The sequence below is a fragment of the Talpa occidentalis genome, unplaced genomic scaffold (assembly GCF_014898055.3).
Source record: "Talpa occidentalis isolate TD23 unplaced genomic scaffold, MPIMG_talOcc4v2.1 talOcc4.8, whole genome shotgun sequence".
NCBI lineage: Eukaryota > Metazoa > Chordata > Mammalia > Eulipotyphla > Talpidae > Talpa > Talpa occidentalis.
Window position 1 is genome coordinate 14,345,914 of NW_023605194.1, and position 20,074 is coordinate 14,365,987.

The window sequence follows — 20,074 nt, forward strand, 5'->3', positions numbered from 1 at the left end:
TGCTGTTTCATGGCAACTGGTGGGGATGGGGTGAGGTCCTCTTAGGCCAAACTTTCATCCTGGGGAGCAGCAGGAAGGTCCTGGCTGTGTCTGAGAGGGCAAGTGGGATTTGGAAATAGTAGTCACAGTGACTCAGACTGCAGGGAATTCCTAGGTCTTGGCATTGAAAGGCAAGTCTTGTGGTTCCAGGAATGTAAAGGGGGGAGTGGGTAATACTCCCCTGACCTCCAAGACTGGGTGTTCTCAAAACTTCTGTGCTTCATGTTACATCAGTTTTTATTCAGCAGGGTAACTCATTGCTGGTTTGATTGTCTCCCCTTCTGAATAATAAACCTTGTGAAGGGCAGGACCTAGACAGCTCAGAGCTATAAGCACATCGACCAGCCCAGTGGCCTAGCAAATCTCTAAACCTGGAAAGCCTAGATTCACAGATATTTCTTGGACAAACAAATGAATTAATTTTGCTAGTGAGGCTCTTGACAGTCACCTGGCTTGGATGATCACACCTCTTGGGTAGGGCTTGAATCCCGGCCTCCTGTCTGCTCAGACAACATGCTCCCTAGGATGTGCTGGTTAAGAATGTTTTGGTTCCAGACATTTGGAGTTCCCACGGGTGCCTGGGCTGGAGTTACAATGACATTTGTTCCTCGCAGGCATCTCCTGGAAGGAAAAGGTTGCAGACCTTCGGTTGAAAATGGCTGAGAGGAACATCGTTTGGTTTGTGGTCACGGCTCTGGATGAGATTGCATGTGAGTGCTCTAGTTTCACTGTTTGGGTGCCTGACCCAGTTTCTCCGTTGGTTCTCTGGGAATCTGTGTTCATGCTATTCAGCTTGCTGAGTGGCCAGGAAATAAGAAAATGACTGTTACCAAATAGTATGCCACACAATGTGCCAAATCCGATACAGAAAGTTACAGGGAGTGGGGTTGAGGAATAGAACTTCACCTGGCATAATATTACAGCCAGGGGCTGATGTTAAATCTGTGGTAAAGTTAAAAAATGAACAATGATGTAAAAAATAAATTTTTAAAAAGTGAATGTAATATTGAAAATGAAACTTAGAGCTTGTGCTGAAGAAAAAGATGTTCATAAAGATGTTCAGTAAAGATGTTCATTAAATGTTTAAAAAAAAATCTGGTAAAGTCCATTTCTGACTAGCGTCCTCCGGACTGTGCACCTCTGTGGAAGGACATTTCCTTCAAACATTTGTTACCTGTCTATAGTCATGTCTTGGTGTAGAAGTGAGATTAGAAGAGATATTTTTCTTTGTACTTTTCTTGCAGATCTCTAAGGTTTTCATAGTGAGGCTATTCTAGAAATATTTCTACCTCAGAAAATTCAGGAACTGAAGTTTTTCACAAGCCCTCAGATATAACAGTAGTTTCTCAATCTTTAGATCTTAAATTACCACCAAGCAAATTGTTCAGTGCCTTCTATCTTTTAGTACCCTGAAGGAATCTGGTTGAACCTTTGTATCCTATCTGCTGTTTTCTGATTGGATTTTACCCAGGACAAGTGAAAAGTGCCTTATCTTTTTCTCACTAGAACAAGAGACCCCATAGTATTCTAGCTCTTGAGATCCAGCCCCAAAATTTTGTCAAGTTTTATCAGTGATTATATCCCTAATTAAATTACCCCAGCATCAGAGAAAATAACATGTAAAGCTGATTTCTTCCTGTGATTATAGAAAAAACATTCTCCTCGTGGAAAGAATCTGGAGAATGCAAAGGAAGTAGAAGAAAAAAAGAACACCTATAATCTTGTTATTTGGAGATAAGCACTTTTAATATTCTGTGCATATATAATTTTGTAGCTTGACTTTACCCAATGTATTTGTAGGCTATCAGCATATATTAGCATAGTTTAAATGAATAGTAAATATTTTATTATATGGTGATATCATAATTTGCTTGGTCATTCCCCTAAGGATGACCTTTGGGTTACTTCTAATTTCCCTATGATTTTATTGCTGTGCTGCCATCCAAATCTTGGTACATCAAATGCACGCCTTAATTTCTGGTAATTTTCTTTCTGTTTCCAGTTGGCTTTTAGGGATGGTGTTATGGGTTAGTATATATGTGCGTTGTTGGGCTTTAGACCCATCTTGTACAGCCCTGTGAGAAAGATCCAGTGGTGGCAAATGACTGTGTCTATCTTGCTACACCCTTGTTGGCCCCAGATACTGTCATTTAAAAAAAAAATGCTTGTGTGATAGGTAAAAATTGTTGCCTCATTGCTTTACTTTGAGAAACCATTATTTTACAAGATAAGAGGTACTTTTGATACCTGGGTCTTTTTTTGCACTCATGAGAGCAGGCATCAGGCTGCTAGATTCTGGAACCAGAGCTGTGCTATCTGCTGGCCCTTTCATTTCTCAAACGTGTAGGGGCATCACAAACCAGACCCTGGCTGAGAGCTCCTCCACTCAGACAAGGTGCCAAGGGAGACCCTGGGTGGACAGGAGGCTGGATTTTATTCTTGGGCCCAAGGCCCGCTGACGCAATGCTTTTGTTCCCCTGCTGGGAAGCTCCGCCTCTGTGGGGCTCATGACCCTTACAGGGAGGGCCTACTTTGGCTTCCCTTTTGGGTGGATCTCAGTTTCTCTCCCCTAGGTCATTTGTCTCAGAAGGGAGCAAGTGCTTGGCTCCTTCCCCTTTGCTTGGAAATGCTAGAGGTTTTTCTGCTCAAGACCAGGCCTGATGGATGGGTCACCACTGGGCTGACCATTTCAGCTCTTTGTTTGGAGGGCATTTTTCTTGTTTTCTGACTAATAACTCTTCCAATCCCTTCCTGGGACTGTGTGTGGTGGCAGAAGGAACAGTTCTGGTGCCATCATTTGGCGAATGTGAGCATCTGCAGCTCAAAGGTAGAACCTGGAAGTGAGGTTCCTGCCTTTCAGAGCAGAGCCACTGTCCTTCCTAAGCTGGGGTGGCAGGAACGGGGTGGGGTGGGGCCCAAACTGAAGTGCTTTCCTCTACCTCTGAGGTACCTTTTCAGATCTCTGCAGGCAGGTGACAGGGCCTTTGTTTTATTTTTTTAGGGCTGTTCAATCTCCGAGGATCAGATGTGGAGCACAATCCGGTATTTTTCTCCTATGCAATCATAGGACTGGAGACCATCATGTAAGTGTGTGAAAGTGCTTCTCCACAGCTGTCAGATGCCTCAGTCTCCCCTTTTGGCTTCTGGCCCAGCAGTCACTGCCTGATATCTGCTACGTGCTGCTTTTCTTCTGCTCTCTCTCTTTCTTGCCTTTTCCCTATCCCTTCTTGTCTTTCATAATAGTAGGTATATTTTTATACCCTGCCTCTACCCCAAATGACTTCAAATCTATGAAAGTATCTATAGTACTATGAAATAAAAGAATAAATAGCTGAGGACATTGGAACAAAATTGGAGTGAGTGACATTAGTTCATGAAATTCCTGCTGCAGAGTCTTATTCAGGCCACATATTTGATGCCAAGTTTTCTGGCAGCCAGTGCAATGTAGACTCAGTTAAGCAGTGTAAATAAACCCAGTCATTTTGAAAGTCAGAAATCATACAGGAAAGCCCCTGAATTGTACCTCTTGAAAGTATCCTTGAGGTCTTCCTGCTTCTAGTTAGACTTCTTCATTCAGACAACACATTTACTGAGTGCCTGTTATGTGCCAGGACCTCTGTTGGGTGCTGGGTGAATGAGACAGACAGACTCCGCGTTGGAATTGGGGAGGCGAGGATCTCCTTGGGGGCTTTTGGCACATAAGTAGACACTGACTCATCAGTGGGATGGGTGTGGGTGCTATAGGATGGGGCTGACCTAAACTCAGGGGTCAGAGGAAAGTATACTGAAACAGAGATTAAGGGTGCATGTGAGTTAGCAAGGTGAATGAGAGGGTAAAAGAGGGGGAATGGTGATCTAAGTACAGGGAACAGCATTTTCGCTATTTCTGGGCAAGATATAGTGGTGGGGAGCTGCATGTGGAGGGCCCAAGTAGGTCAGTGTGGTCGGAACATAAGGGTGAGTCCAGCAGGTGAGCAGGGCCACATAGGGGTAAGGCTTGTGAGCCAAGTTCAGGAGCCTCTTGGGCTCTTGTTCTGAGAACATTGGGGCACTAATGAATGCATTTTTCACTGGCATGTAAATTGTAAGACTATTATGAGTGTGAAGAATAGGGCAGAAAAGGAGCAATACTGGAGGTAGGGAGACCACTTAGGAGGCTGTGGCAGTAATAGGCTAAGAGATGGCAGTGACTAGGCAAGGCTTTAGCTACTGCCAGACAGATTTGAGGGAGATTTAGGTTATATGTCCAAAGATCTTAATGAAGAAGGGAAGGAGGGGCATCCAGGAGAGGATAGTGCACAGGATCTGGCTTGGAGGATGGGGTGATGATGGCAACACCCACAGGGACCGGGAACATCGTTTAGAGAGGAGGATTTTGGAAAGGACAGGGGAAGAGAGAGAAGCTTCTTAGTTTGACTGCCAGAGACAGAGTCTGTTGTCTGTGGTGGGGTGGGAGTCTGAGTTCTTGTCCTCTGCTCACGTGTCCCCACTCTCTCTGTCACCTCATCTCTGCTCCCTATAGGCTCTTCATTGATGGTGAGCGCATTGATGCCCCAAGTGTAAAGGAGCACCTGCTGCTTGACTTGGGCCTGGAAGCCGAATTCAGAATCCAGGTGCTTCCCTACAAGTCTATCTTGAGCGAACTCAAGACCCTGTGTGCTGATCTCTCCCCGAGGGAGAAGGTGTGGGTCAGCGACAAGGCCAGCTATGCTGTGAGCGAGGCCATCCCCAAGGTGGGTAGCCTCACTTGGGCCCAGTTAAACCCCGTCATGTTCCAGGAGCCAGCCCCTTCCCCTGTACTGATGCTGCACAGCTTTGTCCTTGAGACAGTGGCTGTTCAGGCAGATCACCAGCACTGGTGATGGGATGAGAGGGTGTCTGCTCCCTGGAGGGGCCTGGGCCTGCAGCCACATAGTGTATCTGAGGTCCTTCGAGCTCACTGAGCCTTGTGCCCTCCAAAGTGTGCCATGAGAGATGACTTCAGGAGGTACACGTTAACACTTAGCTTACTTAAATGTATCTGTTTTAAAAGTATTTTAGTATACAAGAAAAAAAGACAGGGGCCTCCCTGGTGGTGCAGGCGGTTGAGCGCCGCACTGTGTAGCTGTCTGCAGTCTCTGCAGCGCGGGTTCCATCCCGGCCAGCTGGCGAGAATCCCACATGGCAAAGCAGACCTTTCCTGTCTCGCCCGCTGCTTCCCTCAGCAGTGTATTTCTCCAGCCTGCCTGTTCTGTTCCCCATTCTGTCTCTGGTGAATCCTCTTACCCTCCCATGCATCTGACCTATACCCCGGTTCATGTATAAAAATAAATAAATCTTTAAAAAAAAAAAAAAGAAAAAATACAATTAGCATATGAGATCATGATATTGTGAAAATTATTTCTTGAGACAAAGTTGAGTTTCTGTAAGCTGAGTTGATTCAAAGACAATCTAAAGAAAATTATTAAATAAGGATACAGATAGTCAGCAGCTAGGGTAAGAGCTGTGCAGGTGGTATGAGAATGTCTGACATTTGGGGACCACTACTAGCCTCTACCTCCTCCCCCCATTTTATAGTTAAGGCCCAGACAGCTTGTGGAATTGGGTATTTGTCAAAGGTCAAGTGATAATGATAGCCTACCCTTCACCAAGCCCTTGCTGGGTAGTGCTAAGCAGCAGAGCCCTGTTCCCTCATTTTAATTAGGTCCTGAGTCAGGACAGGTATCCAAGCCACCTTAGATGTAGCCTTTTTGACTGTCACGGCCTAGGCCTGACCCTCTAGATGTGCCATTTCACCCCCTCGCACTGTGTGAGTCAGAGCCTCACCCCCTTGATTAGTGGAGATCACCCTGCTTTCTCTGTCATGAAGGGCAGGTATGTGAGAGGCAGAGTGAGGAGCATGGAGAGAATGAAGCTCTCTGGGAAGTTCTGTGCAAGGGCAGGGGGTAGGAAGCCCCCTCGCTGTAACACAGGGCTAGAGATCCCAGATGGGGCTTTGGTGGGAAGGCTCTTCCCCAGCTGTTTAGGATCTGACCATTTGTAGTAGCTGATCGTGATCACTGAGCCTGAGGAGGTGGGACAGGAGCCCTCCCTCATCAGTCATGTGCATCCCCAGGCGGTGGGAAAAAGCCTCCTTTGTGTGGCAAGAAAGGGGTTAAATTTTGATCTGTAGGTGAACTCTGACCACAACTATGGAGAATTGAAAGCACTATCTTGCAGGTAGCTGGCCGCCAGCAGTCTTGCAGAGACAAGGGTTGAGGGATAGAAGAGAAATACCCTGTTTGATGTACTTTACCATTTTGAATGAGTTCAAGCTTCTTTTGTCATGTGCAGAGTCATCAACCAAAAGGCGCAGGTCTTTGGGCCCCAGAGGACACTGGGAGCTTTTCAGATGATTTAAGTGTGATGTGCAGGGTGGACAGGTAATTGCCTTGGCCCTGGGAGTGGGGAGCCAGGCTGATTCCCCATACTGCTGTGCCCTAGGATCATCGCTGCTGTATGCCTTACACCCCCATCTGTATTGCCAAAGCTGTGAAGAATTCTGCTGAGTCAGAAGGCATGAGACGAGCTCACGTGAGTACAGAGTGTGGGTAGAAAGAGGACTCGTGGTAGAGGAGAGCCAGCTCTCTTACCTGCCTATGGCCTTGAACCTGGCACAAGGTTGGAATCTCTCTGAGCTTTCTAGAGTTAATGAGAAATGAAATAAAGTACTTGATGGGCTGGGTCTTCACAAGATAAAACAAAAGAACACAGAGATATTGATAATGGTGGTGATGATGAGGTTGAAGCCTCTTAGAACTGCCAGATGGTGTTTCAGGGCTAGCAGTGGGTCTAGAAAGATTTGGGGCCCAGGGTGGTATTTGTAGCCTGTCTTTTCTGTCCCCTGTGGGGCAGGCCTCAGACTCTCGGAAGGAGCTGTGTGTGCTCTGGGGGCCCTTTCTGATTGTGCCTGAGTGGCTGAACAGCAAAGGAGCCCTTTTCCTGAGTGGGAATTGCTGCAAACTTGTTCACAGGAACCTGCTTGATGTAAATCCTGGCTATGCTGATGATTTGTGGCCCTGTAAATGGACCCACTCAGTAGCACAGTAGGATTGGGTTTTGGATCTGCTGATTTTCAGTAATAACTTAAAAAAAGTCTCTATTGTTTGCACAGATTAAAGATGCTGTTGCCCTCTGTGAGCTCTTTAACTGGCTGGAGAAAGAGGTTGGTTCTTGGTCTTTATTTAACACATGGATACAGATTATTCAGAAATTGTCTACAATGTGATTCCAAACTCCCTGGATCCCTCCATGCTCTGGAGACCATGAGTTCTAAGATCTTGATCTAATTTTAGTATTCTTTCTTAAGTTCTCTCTAGAAATTTGGTGTGTGTGTATTTACAAAATCTTTAGTGTTGAAAATAGTAATAACAGAATGGATCCTTCCTGGGTTAAGGAATTGTAACTAGGTGGAATATCAGTAACAAGGCTGGGTATATTAAGAGAAGATCTTTGTGCACATTTTGAACTTCTTTTAAACCGTAAAACTTTATATATTAAATTGATTCTTGGTCCTTCATTCCTTGCCTCACCAATCCCTCAGGGTGACAGGAGGGTCATTTCTTTGTGCTGTTTTTAAACAATATCATGTTCTCTTTAAATATTGTATAAACAACCAAGAGCTTAAATTGAAAAAAAAAATCGCGCTTATTGGGCCTCCCCTGGTGGCACAGTGGTTGAGCGCTGGGTTGCGAGGCTGCCTGCAGTCTCTGCAGTGCCGGTTTGATCCCCGGCCACCGGCGAGGGTCCCACAAAAAAAAAAAAAAACCAAAAACAAACAAACAAAAAGAAAAATCATGCTTATTCCCTCCAGTATAACCATTTTTTCCCCTCTGACAATTGTTCATCTATGTAAATCATTTTTCAATGGAAATCATTTTTATATGTCTCAGTGTGCAGAAATGATTACATATTTTATTGTGTTAGTATAAGCATTTTTTCCTGTATTTTGAGGCCATAAAAGATGATCCAAATAGACTGTTTAATAGCTATGCTGATTTACTTACTCCTTTCTTATTTTTAGATATTTAGGTTGTTTTTAATTTTTTTTGCTAGTGTGGGTAGTCCTGTAATATCTAGTGTCAGTAGTCCTAATAATATCTTTGCATTTATTTATTTAGAATGACTTTCTTAGAATGATATCCTAGGATATTTTGAATTTTTAAGCATAGACATACTAAGGTTGGGGAGGTTTTAGGATATAATACTGAGGCAAAGTAGTTGAGTGAAAATTTAAATAGAAACACCTCTATGTTGGATAGCTTTGGTGAAAGCCTTTGGAAATACTTTCCTTGTTAAAAATGAGATGTAATTGTATCCTGTAGTTACATAGTTGAGACATAAGAATTGAGGAGAAAGTATGTATGAATCATGGGAACTCACCACACCAGATGATTTAGAAGCACCTTCCTCGTAGGTGCCCAAAGGTGGCGTGACGGAGATCTCAGTTGCTGACAAAGCTGAAGAATTTCGCAGGTAAGGCTCCCTCTGTAGCCCAAGTCCTTGTGCTTATTGGCTGGGTGACTTAAATGAGGCTGGGAGGGCCCTGGTTCTCGGCACAGTGAAAACACCTTTAAGCTGCTCTGCTTGCTGTGTCTCTCTGTTCTAGGCAGCAGGCTGACTTCGTGGACCTGAGCTTCCCCACCATTTCCAGTACGGGACCCAATGGCGCCATCATTCACTACGCGTAAGGCATGCGGAGGAGCACGCTGCCTGGCTTCGCTGCTGTGCGCAGGAGCCTGAGCAGGGGAGAGACATTATTTTACCAGAGGCCCCAGTGCTCGCCTCGGTGTGTCTGTTCAGACTGTTCTTATATAGAAAATAAGACCTTTTGAGGTCTTTTTTTCTCCCATTTTTTTCTAAGTCCCCAAGCCTGTTGGGAACCTCCTCTTGGGTGCACCTGTTTGGCATTGACAGTCTTCCTGATGTAGTCAAATGAGCTGGCCATCTTTCCTCTCTGAGGCTGCAGCTCTACCTGGCTCCAGTGGTTGTGCCCTGCATTAGGCTTGTTGGGTTCTTTGCTCCACGTCTGTGAGATGCCCACACTGAAGGAGCACTGGTCTGTCTCATGGTGCTGCACTTGGGAGGGAGTTGTTCCCTCCTTTCAAATAATTGCTTTTCATTTTAGTTTTGGGGTGAATTTTGAACTGTGTGTGGGAGGCAATCGCACATAGGACTGTAAAGTTCTTATGCATGAATGCTTCCATTCCAACATTAAAATACAAAAGGACTTCAGTTTTTGTCATGTTTAAGTCAGGTGATGAATTTCCTGGCTGGATACCATCCCAGAAGTTTGCATAATTAACACTTTAAAAATCTTAGACTGAGGGGGGAGATCTTTGCTTCTCCATTGGTGTTTCTTCACTCTGGCTGTTGGAAACCTTTCGAGCATCGGCGCTGAAGCCGGGCTCATGTCTGCTTGTCTTTTTCAGTAGTTCAGCCAAGGGTGTCCTCATTGCCCGAGAGGGGGTGGTGCCAGGAGTGAAGGAGAACCCCTCTTGTCTACAAGAGGAAGATGCTCTCATCCCTTCTCTCATTTCCTAGAGCAGCAATAGAAAATACATGGGACAGCAGACTGCTTTTTAAAAATATCTTTTGTTCATTTGAAAAAAGGCTCCAGGCATAAGAGTATCATGACCTACTCCTTTCCCTGCACAGATCCTTTTGGTTTTTCTCCCAAATGGACACATTCTCCTTGGGCCTGTCTGGTGGTCTGGGAAATAAGTTCTGAAAGGGTCAGGACTGAGAGAGGGAGCTGTAGGCCCTGCACCCCTTGCCTGAGGCAGGCACTTCTTCCCAGGTTTCTAGCGAAGGCCATTGTTTCTCTTGATGATTATTTTTATAACTTTTCCAATGACCTTATGAATATCTATTTTGTTCCAGAGACAAATGGAGGTAGCCATAACGAAATGTGTTCTTCTTTCTCGAGTTCTTTATCTATTGGGGAGATAGGCTGACTGGGGTTTGAACAGTAGAGCGTTAGTTTTAGCTGAAATAATTCATTTATTGGGTAACTTTTAATTTTGATATAATTTCACACTTAAGGCAAGACTAGTACAAGGGACTCTTGTATGCCCACCTACTGGATTCAGCAAGCACTTACATTCAGAAAATAATTTTTAATTTGCTTTCTTAGGCCCGTTCCTGAGACGAACAGGACCTTGTCACTGGATGAGGTGTACCTCATTGATTCTGGGGCTCAGTACAAGTAAGTGAACTGGGGCCACCTACAACTTAGCCTGTTGAGGCAAGGAAGTTGAGCAGCTACATGGCAGGCTCCAGCCAAGAGCCCTCAGCTGGTGATCTCATTCTGCTCTGGCCTCTGATGGAATCAGTCTCTTATTTTGTCCTTGTTTTCACCCCAAGTTGAAATAGCCTGGTTGTATCTGTTTCCACACCAGATTGTTTCATAGAAATGTTTAGTCATTGGCCAGAGGTTGTTAAATACTAAATAAATAACTAAAAGTCAGCTTTTAGAACCACTGGAAAATCTCCTGCTCTTACCCATAAAGTGCCTGCTAGCTCCTGCTACCCGCATCTGGCCCCCAGGACCTCGGGAAGAGAGTGATTAATTTTGAAGTAATGAATAAGAAGTTAGCATCACCCCTGAATCCCTCAGTTCCCTTCTTCATGCTTTCCTGTGTTCCTAGTCCTCCTCTAGGACAGTTTCTCAGAGGAGAATCCATTACTTTGTTGGGTCTAGATGTGGAACCCATGAGGAGATATAATGAATTGTTCTACCTTTTGAGTATTAAAAATAATGTACACATTTTTGTGTGGACCTACGTTTTCAATTCTCTTGGGTATTTACCTAGGAGTGGAATTGCTGGGTCAAAGGGGAGCTTCATGTTTAACCTTTTAAGGAACTCCAATCTTTTTCAAAGTGACTACACCGTTTTACATACCTGTCAGCTATGCATGAGGACTGGAGTTTGTTCACACCCTCATCTATCTCATAGTTGAGGAAAATGCTTATTTTGACTGGAAGCTCATTTGCCTGTTTTCCTTTGGAAAGGGATGGAACAACCGACGTGACCCGCACAATGCATTTTGGGACACCTTCAGCCTACGAAAAGGTAGGGTGGAGCAGAAGACCCCAAAGCCCTTCCACTTTCCTAAGAGCATTGCTTTTAGGAAAAGGGACTGTATAAATAAAAATGCTATGTGGGAAAGTAAAATAGCTCATTGCTGTGGAGCCAGGCTTATCTGCTTTATGACATCCATTTAATTATTGGAGAAATTTTAAAGCATTCTGTCTGCTAAGGTCAGAGCAGCTCAGATTCCAGTTTAATCTGCTTTGGCTTTTCTTGAGTCAGGAAATCTCTTTGAGGATTGGAATGGTGCAGAGAAATATATGCTCTTTGTAAACTGCCTAGATTTGATTCTGAAAGCCCCCTCTTCTCTTTTCAAGTTCAGAGTTGCTATTTGTAGTCTCAGCTCTCTAGGAACCCTTTGATGTGACACACCTTGTTCAGTTTCTGGTCTGCCTGGCATGGAAAGGAGGAAGCAGCTGAGAGGTAGTGATACGTGTCCCTCGAGCCTGGAGACTGGACTTTGGATTTCTGAAGTTTATTGGCTCCATGACCTTGAGTGAAGCACTTAGACAGCCATAAAAATGGGGAGGGAAGTCCCTGCCTCCAAGGCTGCTTGTGAAGGGTCCCCCAGCCCAGCAGGTTCCAGGGTCATGGACACTGCTCAGTGAACGCTGACCGAGTCTCTGAGTGCATCTGGGTTTCTGGGAACTCCTGCATGACGTTTATATGAGGAAGATGGTTGTATGTGCTATACGCAGGCGCCTTACCACTTCCATAAGTGGGCACCAGAGCCTTACTTAATTTAACTTTGGGTCCAAATACTTAACTGGGACTCTGTGCTATGTAAGGAATCCCAGCCAGATGGAAGAGGGCAGAGTTAAGAGCTGAAAAGGCAACTGACTGGCAAGTGACTAACCTTCCAAATGGCCCTTCTCTTGTGCAGACAGTAGGAATAGCCCCTGAATGTAGCTTGGTGGTGAGGAGCACAGATGATGCAGGACGAGGAAATGTGGGCCTGCGTGTCCAGTACCTGGTATTGTACCTGGCGCAGGGTAAAGGCTCCGTGCGTGTGAGCTGGTCATGACTTTCCAAGTCCTTCTGAGGTGTAGATGCTGTAGTGTGTCAGGCCCTCTGTGTGATAGTTCTAATGTACTCAGTTGAATTTCAAGTTTCTGGAAAATTAGTCCAATGGTCAAAACTTTCTCGTCTACCCTATCTTTTTTTTTTCCGATTCTCTCTGGGGTATTGCTAAGCCCCTTAGGAAACAAGGTTTTCTGAACTACCAGAAAACAACATGATTGCAGCATCTGCCCTGTTCTGTAACATGTCTCCTGGGCTTCCTTCGGCAGGAATGCTTCACGTATGTCCTCAAGGGCCACATAGCTGTGAGCGCAGCTGTTTTTCCGGCTGGAACCAAAGGTAGGAAGCTTCTTCTGTTATGTGGCAGCTTGTTTCTTCTGTGGGCCTCAAGTTTGAGTGGAAAAATGCCCTTTCCCTTGATGTGTCGACTCCCAGCCCATGTCAGATCCAGTCAGGGCCAGGAGGGATTCTGCAGGGAGTGTGTCCCCTAGATCCTCTGAGCTCAGAGGCCACCCACTCAGTGTTGGACACCATATACTGGTAGCTCCCGCAGGAAGCTCAGGGCCCGAGAGGAAGCTGGTGCCACCTCCTGTTTGCCCTTCACCAATGGGCCAGGATCTCTATTGGGATTTTTTTTTCTGGGAATCCATCTTTACCTTTGCCTGTGGACTAGGGTGGGGTGTTGTATTGGGAGTTAACAAGAGCTGTACTTAAATCTAGTGAGATTGGGCCTGGACCTGTCTCCCTGAGCATAGGTTTCCTCACCTCTCAGGCTGGCCTGTGTGCAGTCTGGTCAGACTCTCATGTCATCTGAATTCTCGGGGTCCTGGTGCTAGGAATGGACTGTCCATGTCATCAGTGCAGCCCTGCCTGCTGCGGGTGTCCCTCCCCAGGCCCCAGCACACAGAACCAAGGAACCTCTGCTTCAGACTGAGCTGCCCTTTGCAGAATGCAATTGTTAGAAAGTTCTTCCTTGTGAAGGGCTGAAATCTGAACCCTCCAGTCACTTTTTTTCCCTACTGGTTTATGTTTCACCTTTTGGAGCCAAACATAACAAATCTAATCTCTAAAGTGCTTTGCAAATTGAAAAGTCCTGTCTGCATGTCATCAAACGGTCCTTTGTGTGCCTTGCAGGCCACCTTCTCGACTCCTTTGCCCGCTCAGCTTTATGGGATTCCGGCTTGGATTACCTGCATGGAACAGGCCACGGTGTTGGGTCTTTTCTGAATGTTCACGAGGGTCCTTGTGGCATCAGTTATAAAACATTCTCCGATGAGCCCCTGGAGGCGGGCATGATCGTCACTGATGGTAGGTGACCCTCTTGGAGAGGGTGTGCGTGGGTGCTTTTTGGAAACTCTTTGAGTTTCCTTATGTTAAAGTAATTGGAAATGACCCCGTCCTGTCACCTTGAACTTAACAGCAGCAACCACTTAGGATAGTAAAGGTGGTCATTGTTCTTTGTAGAAAAAGTGAGACTATGGAACAATGTAGGGATAACGTGAAAATCATTTGTAATCCAGCCACCCAGGGGAAACATGACCTCCTAGTTTGATGTGCTAGTTCTTGGTCTTTTATGTGTGTCTATTTATTTTTTAATCATTGAGATCATACTGGACATGTTGCTTGTATTCTGCTTTCTTATTTAGTATATTACCTTTTTCCACTCTATTTCCAAATCTTTGTGAATATACTTTGCTGCCTGGATCATTCGTTCTGGGGATACACCCTGTGATTTATATGGCAGAGACCGTGACTCTGCTGTCTGCACTACTGGGACTTCAGAAACTATCTTTCTGTACCTCAAGTGCCTGTTAAAAGTGGCCCCGTGCGGGCCTCCCCTGGTGGCGCAGCGGTTGACCACTGGGCTGCAGAGCTGCCCTCAGCCTCTGCAGCACCGGTTCGATCCCCGGCCGCTGGGCGAGGGTCCCACATGGCGCGCAGACCTCTCCTGCCGCCTGCTGCTCCCCTCAGCAGTGTACTTCGTCTGTCTGCCTGTTCTGTTCCCCGCTCTGGCCCTGGTGAATTCTCTCACCCTCCTGCGCTTCTGACTGTACCAGTGCTTGTATAAATAAACAAATTCTTTAAAAAAAAAAAAAAATAGTGGCCCCGTGGGAGAAGGTGGCATCTGTGGGCTGATGCCCTGGATCCGTGGGCCAGTCCCCTGTTCCCCATCTCTGGGGCAGGGCTGTCACCCCATGAGTGAAGCTTCTCAGTTACATGTATGTCTTCATCATGGCTGCTTCTGATTGGGCGGTTTGGTTTGCTTTAGAGCCAGGTTATTATGAAGATGGTGCTTTTGGAGTTCGCATTGAGAATGTTGTCCTGGTGGTTCCTGTGAAGACCAAGGTGAGTAACCTTGTACTTCAAAAATGTCCTTATTCCTTAATGGGGGATGATGAAAACTTATGTCTTTGGCGCCAAGAACATGCCATTCTGGGGCCAAAAAGGAATCTCTGTGTCCCCTGATAACGGGTACTTTCCTTGAAATCACTCTCCAGCAAAACCAGAGAGAAAATTCTTAATGATTGGGGCCCAAGAACTGGGGTTCACAGAGCCTCAGGCAGACTCTGCTTGACATGATTTGGGGCTCTGGGTTTACTAGAGGCAGCTTGTCCTGAGTCTGGACATTGTGCTGGGGGTGCATGTTGAAAGGCCCCTCCCGGACCCTAAGTCAGACTTTCGGACCTAGAAATGGTATATCCAACCAGCACCCCAGGTGGTTTTTACAGGGTGAAGCTCAGGAACCCTGAGTTCTCCCCTGGGGCAGGCCCCACAAGCAGCAGTAGACAGGACTTGTTGCCTTTTGGATGTGTGAAGGTATTTACCCTCCCCCATTGGCATTACCAAGAGGTTCTAGGTCGTGGGTGCTGGAATGTTCCTGGAAGACCTGCTTGTTTCTCCTCCTTTGGTGCTTATGGAAATAGAATAGTGGGAAGGGAGTAGGTTCAAGCCTGCAAGGAGGGATCCATTTTTTCTTCGCACTTTAAGGCCACTGTTCTTGAGAGTGGCCTCTCGCCTTTCAGAGGCCCTGCAGTGTGCCCTTGTGTGCCTGGTTATTCATTCCCCGTAGAGTGGACAAACCTGTTACCTGTCACCTGGTGGGACTTGCAGGGTCAGGTCATGCTGTGTGTAACAAAAATTGATCTTGGGCACTTACTACCCCAGCAGTGTCTTGAGAGCCCAAAGCAGCGAGGCCCTGAGGCCAGACACCCCATTTCCCTCCCAGCAGGCTTCAGCTGGTGGACCTGCTACTGGGAGCGACTCTCTACCCTTGGTTTGGCTGGTCCTGATGGCCAGGCAGCAGCCCCTGGAAAATGGCACCGCCAGCTCATCACTTCTTGATTCCCACTTCCGCCTGCTCTAGCAGGATGGTCATGTCTGGTGGGAATGACCTCATGGTGGCTTTTGTGAAGAGGGGTAAACGCTTCTGTGTTCTTCCTTCTCCCACAGTACAACTTCAATAACCGGGGAAGCCTCACCTTCGAACCTCTAACTCTGGTTCCAATCCAGACCAAAATGATAGATGTGGATTCTCTCACAGACAAAGAGGTAAGGAGGGACTCTCAGGGGAAGGCATTGTGTGTGTGGGGAGGAGGGGGTCAGGTGGAGAGCTACCCCACATTCTCTGCTGCATTCTCACTTTTTAATGGAGAGGTCAAGGCAGCCGAGTCTGGAAATCCTAGGTCTCTGCAGGCCCATGGGCACATTTTTTATGCTTGTTAGACTTCTGGGCAGAGATCGTCATGCCCCCTCCACCCCCCCACCCCAGTCTGGCAGGCTGTAGGACATAGTGTGCCTTTGTTTTCCCAGAGGGCAGGAGCCACAGCTGTACTGAGGTGTGTTTAGCAAGCACACACCCTGTGTCTTCCCTACAAAAAGCCAGCTGCGTCGTGGCCTGTTGACCATTACACGTACCGGGTGTTTTCTTGTGTTGCATCAACATTAGGAATGAGAAGCCGATCTAATATCACATGCCTGGCTTTCACACAGATGTGAGGTGCTACCTACTATTCTGGTCACTCTGGGCTGAGAAACACTTCACAACCCAGGAGCACGACAGTGCTCACCCACCCTGATCAGGGTTACAGGTCAGGAAGCCCCATCAAATCCTACAGGTGAGCTGTCAGACCTGGGGAACTGGAGTAAGACTTGAGGGGCCAGGTAAGTGATCAGGGTTAGTGCAGAGACAAGGTCAAAGATGGGGAAGCAACAGTCAGCACTGAGCAGAGAAGCAGATCTCAAGACAGGAAGACTGAGGCCAGAGGACATGAACTCGGAGCAAGACAGGTGGTCAGAAGTTCCTGCAAAAAAGCTCCTGATGTGCAGGAGCCACAGGCAGGATGAAGTTGGTGTCACTTAGGCAGAAGACAGCCAATGGCAGGGGCCCTCATCGCAGGGGCCCTCAAGGTCGTGTCTTGAGGTGGGAGCGCATCCTCAGTGGGGCAGTGGGCCTGCCCGGGCTTCGTTTTTGGCAGTGGAGGAAAGTGCCTGTGATGACTGAGGAGTCCCCGCCCAGGGCTGTGGACTGGGATGGTTCAGCTCAAAGCCTTTCCACCTGACCAGCTCACAGACGGGTGACCCAGGAAGGTCATCTGTTCCGCACTTAGCCTTCGTCTGTGCTGGGCGCCTCTGCTTGACCATCAGTGCCTGTGCTTCTGCCAGACACATTCACAGCCCTGAGAAGGGCCTTGCCGAGGCTGGTTCATTCAGCTTTTCACGGAGAGACAGGAAATGCAGCCTAGTACAGTGTCGGATGTGTCTCAGCAGGGAGAGGCCCTCCGGCCGTTTCCAGACTCTTCTCCAGGGCTTAGCTGAGAGGGATGAGAACACAGAAAGGGCACAGGCGCCTCCTGCTTAGGAGCCCTGTGTCTGTAGGAACCAATCTCTTGCAGTGGCCCCAGGCACACTGCCAGGGTCTTAGCAAGAGACTCTGCGGTAATAAATCACTTCACGCTCTTGGAAACCCAAGGCTGTGGCTTCCTACCAAGTCATTCTGTGTGACAGTCCTTGCTGTCCACGTAGACTGCGCAGACCAGGAGACATTTCTCCCACTGACATTCCACCTTATCCAGGGAGATAGTGCGCGAGGAAGGGTGAGTGAGACCATTTTTGTCTGAGGGTGAGTTTTGTTAACCTGTGACTCAGTCCACCCCTGACACTGGCTGTGGAAAGTGGATTCTCTTATCCAGTGGCTCATTGCTGTGCCTTGCGTACCCAAGTCACTGAGTTCTTCTTTTCGCCAATTAGCTTTTATAGGATAATATCTTCTTCCCCTGAGATCATAAACGACTTTCCACAAATAACAGTTACATGCAATATCATTTATTATCTCTCTTAGCAAAAGGATGCCTTTCCCACATACCTCTCTATAAATCTGGGCCCCATTCTTTCTGAAGGCATAATAACGCCCCACAGCAAGAGTCTGTCCATCGGGCTTCTAGAACACCAAGTCATTGCCTTTACTCTCTCCCAGTCTGTCTTGAGCCGAAACCTAGGGCGTTTTCAGTTCGGTCTGCACTCCCGCCGCGCGTCAGCAGGTGGCAGCAGAGGACTTGGTGTGGCGGGCAGGATGCTGCTCAGGCCCGGGGGGCAGGGTCAGCCTCCCCCTAACCAAAAGGGCTTTGGGAGTTTCCCCAGTGGCCTCAGCATTGCCGTCACCTTCACTGTTGAGTGCGTGGACAGCGGGCTCTACCTGGCCTTGCTGGTGACTCACAGCAGTTTGCTTGCTGTCCAGGTCCCCTGCCCAGCTCCCAGCAGGGGTAGTAGGCTCCAGTCAGTCAGTGGGGACTGGAGCCCTGACTGGGTCTAAGCCAGAGTCCTCTGTCTGCCCTCACCCCTGTGGCCTCATTTACATCTTTTGACCCTTGAGCAAGGCTTTGGTACCTGGTCCAAACCGCAGTTCCCAAAGCCGGTGCTTTTGTCACACACCCAGTGCTGCCTCAGATGGCGCTGAGTTCATCAACCACGCCAAGGGGGTGTGTGTCCCTCTAACCAGGGGTTCACTCGGGCCACTGTGTGGACAGTGCAGAGAGTGGGTCACCGTCCACTTGGTAGAACTTGCTTCACTCCAGCCTTCGCCCCCTGCCCTGGGTGGAGACGTGCCCCTTTTATGCCTCCAGAGATTTTGCCATCAGGTCCGTGGATCAGCCTCCACCCAGGCCCCAAGTCCTGTCAGACCTTCTTTTTATCTCATTTGCTTCTCTCTGGGGTGCTGGTCACATGCAGCAGAGGGTCTGAAAGTCCAGCTCACTCCCAGCCCCCCACTCATGGCACCACCTCCCTGACCTCAGAGGTTTTGGGTCTAGCTAGAGAGCCATGTTCAGAGACCCCATGGACATGGCTGATTCCAGGCTGCTCAGCTCATAGTGGATGTGGGAGAGGAGGCTCGGCACCTTGACAGGGCAGCTGCAGGTGTGTCTTGGCAGGAGTCTTCACAGGGGTCCCGGGGCTCTTTCTCAGCTCCCCACCCTGCCGCCACAGCCACAGTGACCTGTGAGACACCTTGCAGGCTTCCAGGGCTGCCGCTAAGGGCAACACCTGGTCACAAGTATTTTGCACTCAGGGGAGCCTGAGCCAGGATGAGGCTTCCTCTCAGTCATGGCCCGTCCAATTGCTGCGGACCCTTCGGGAGCATTTTCGCCGTGAGCCCTGTGGCCTCCTCCTGTCTGTTTCCAGGCATACAGAGCAGAAGGCCCCGGCATAAGCGGGGAAGGATGGGCGCTCAGCACGTGGGCCCTCGGCTGCCATGAGCCTCTGGGAAGGGGTGATGGTGAGCCCTGTGCTTTCTTACCCCTCGCAGTGCGACTGGCTCAACAGTTACCACCAGACCTGTCGGGACGTGATCGGGAAGGAACTGCAGAAACAGGGCCGCCAGGAAGCTCTCGAGTGGCTCATCAGAGAGACGCAGCCCGTCTCCAAGCAGCGTTAATGCCGCCCAGGGTTCTGTGTGTGGAAATGCTCCGGGGAAGGAAGACTCGTGGCCAACCCCGGACATCTTCCTGCCCCTCACCTCTCTCCCTCCCTCCCTTTTTACTTTTAGACTCCTAGGAGAGCTGAGAATCTTATCCTCTTTGATATTTTCTTGCAAACACTTGATCTTTTATGATTTTTTTAAATTGCTGAGCGCGAGCCGAGCCAAGAATAAAACTGCTGCACCGGAAGGAGGGGGCCCCACAAAGACGAACACACTCATCAGGGAGACGCCTAGCAGCCCCGCGAGGTCTCACAGCGGCTGGGGGACGAGAGTGCTCTGTGATGTCAGTTCCAGGTGCTAGTACATCGTTCGAGGTCCCCTCATGCTCATGAGGCTGTATTTATGATCATCGAATAAAGTGTCAAAACGGGCTTTGTCTCAGCTGTCTGTTTCCGGCCTCCGCTGCTGCCTCGGTGGGGACCCTCTTGGAGGGGAGATCTCTGGCCTCCCTGTTTTCTGGCTCCATTACAGGCCTCTTTTCTTGGTTTTTTTTTTTTTTTTTTAGAAGGCCTAATGTTATTATTTTTTTCTGATTTAAAAATATATCATCAATATGCAAGATGGATGAAAACACCCTAATGTCCCAGGCGTCAGTCTTGCTCGGGGTGTGGTAGAAGCTGCAGGTGCCGAGCCCCTCCCCTCCCAGCGCCCCTTGCCTGGTTACTGGTAAACAGCCTTCAGGCAAGTGCCTGCGCCTCCCTGCCCCGGGGCTTTCTCTCTGGACATCCCAAAGCCTGAAGGTGGGAACGAGGCTTCCTCAACCCTTGATGTGATGTCTGAGGCGCCCACATGGCAACTGCCTTTTCTTCCTTCTCTGTCCTACTTTCCTTTTTTCTCTCCTTATTTCCCGAGCCCATCTCCCAGTAAACCATGTACATGCAGATCTTTGTCTCCGGCCTGTTTCTCTAGGAATCTAAGCTGAGATATCACC

The 20,074-nt window shown here is 48.0% G+C and overlaps 1 protein-coding gene across 5 annotated transcripts in view; it reads left to right on the forward strand.

Annotated features, from left to right (window-relative positions):
* The window catches only part of XPNPEP1 (X-prolyl aminopeptidase 1), a 49,143-nt gene extending 29,609 nt beyond the window's left edge, over positions 1–19,534 (forward strand). For 4 of the 5 annotated variants that reach the window (XM_037497855.2, XM_037497858.2, XM_037497856.2 and 1 more), the window contains 14 exons: positions 654–749; positions 3,041–3,122; positions 4,562–4,772; positions 6,502–6,591; positions 7,172–7,222; positions 8,474–8,532; positions 8,666–8,743; positions 10,193–10,264; positions 11,072–11,132; positions 12,440–12,509; positions 13,305–13,478; positions 14,440–14,516; positions 15,621–15,719; positions 18,970–19,534. In XM_037497855.2, coding sequence (XP_037353752.1) covers positions 654–749; positions 3,041–3,122; positions 4,562–4,772; positions 6,502–6,591; positions 7,172–7,222; positions 8,474–8,532; positions 8,666–8,743; positions 10,193–10,264; positions 11,072–11,132; positions 12,440–12,509; positions 13,305–13,478; positions 14,440–14,516; positions 15,621–15,719; positions 18,970–19,098 — 1,349 coding nt within the window. In that variant the 3' untranslated portion in view covers positions 19,099–19,534. The remainder of the gene's footprint in view (positions 1–653; positions 750–3,040; positions 3,123–4,561; positions 4,773–6,501; positions 6,592–7,171; positions 7,223–8,473; positions 8,533–8,665; positions 8,744–10,192; positions 10,265–11,071; positions 11,133–12,439; positions 12,510–13,304; positions 13,479–14,439; positions 14,517–15,620; positions 15,720–18,969) is intronic. The other variant, XM_054689894.1, reaches the window with a different exon arrangement.
* Positions 19,535–20,074: the final 540 nt, after the last annotated feature.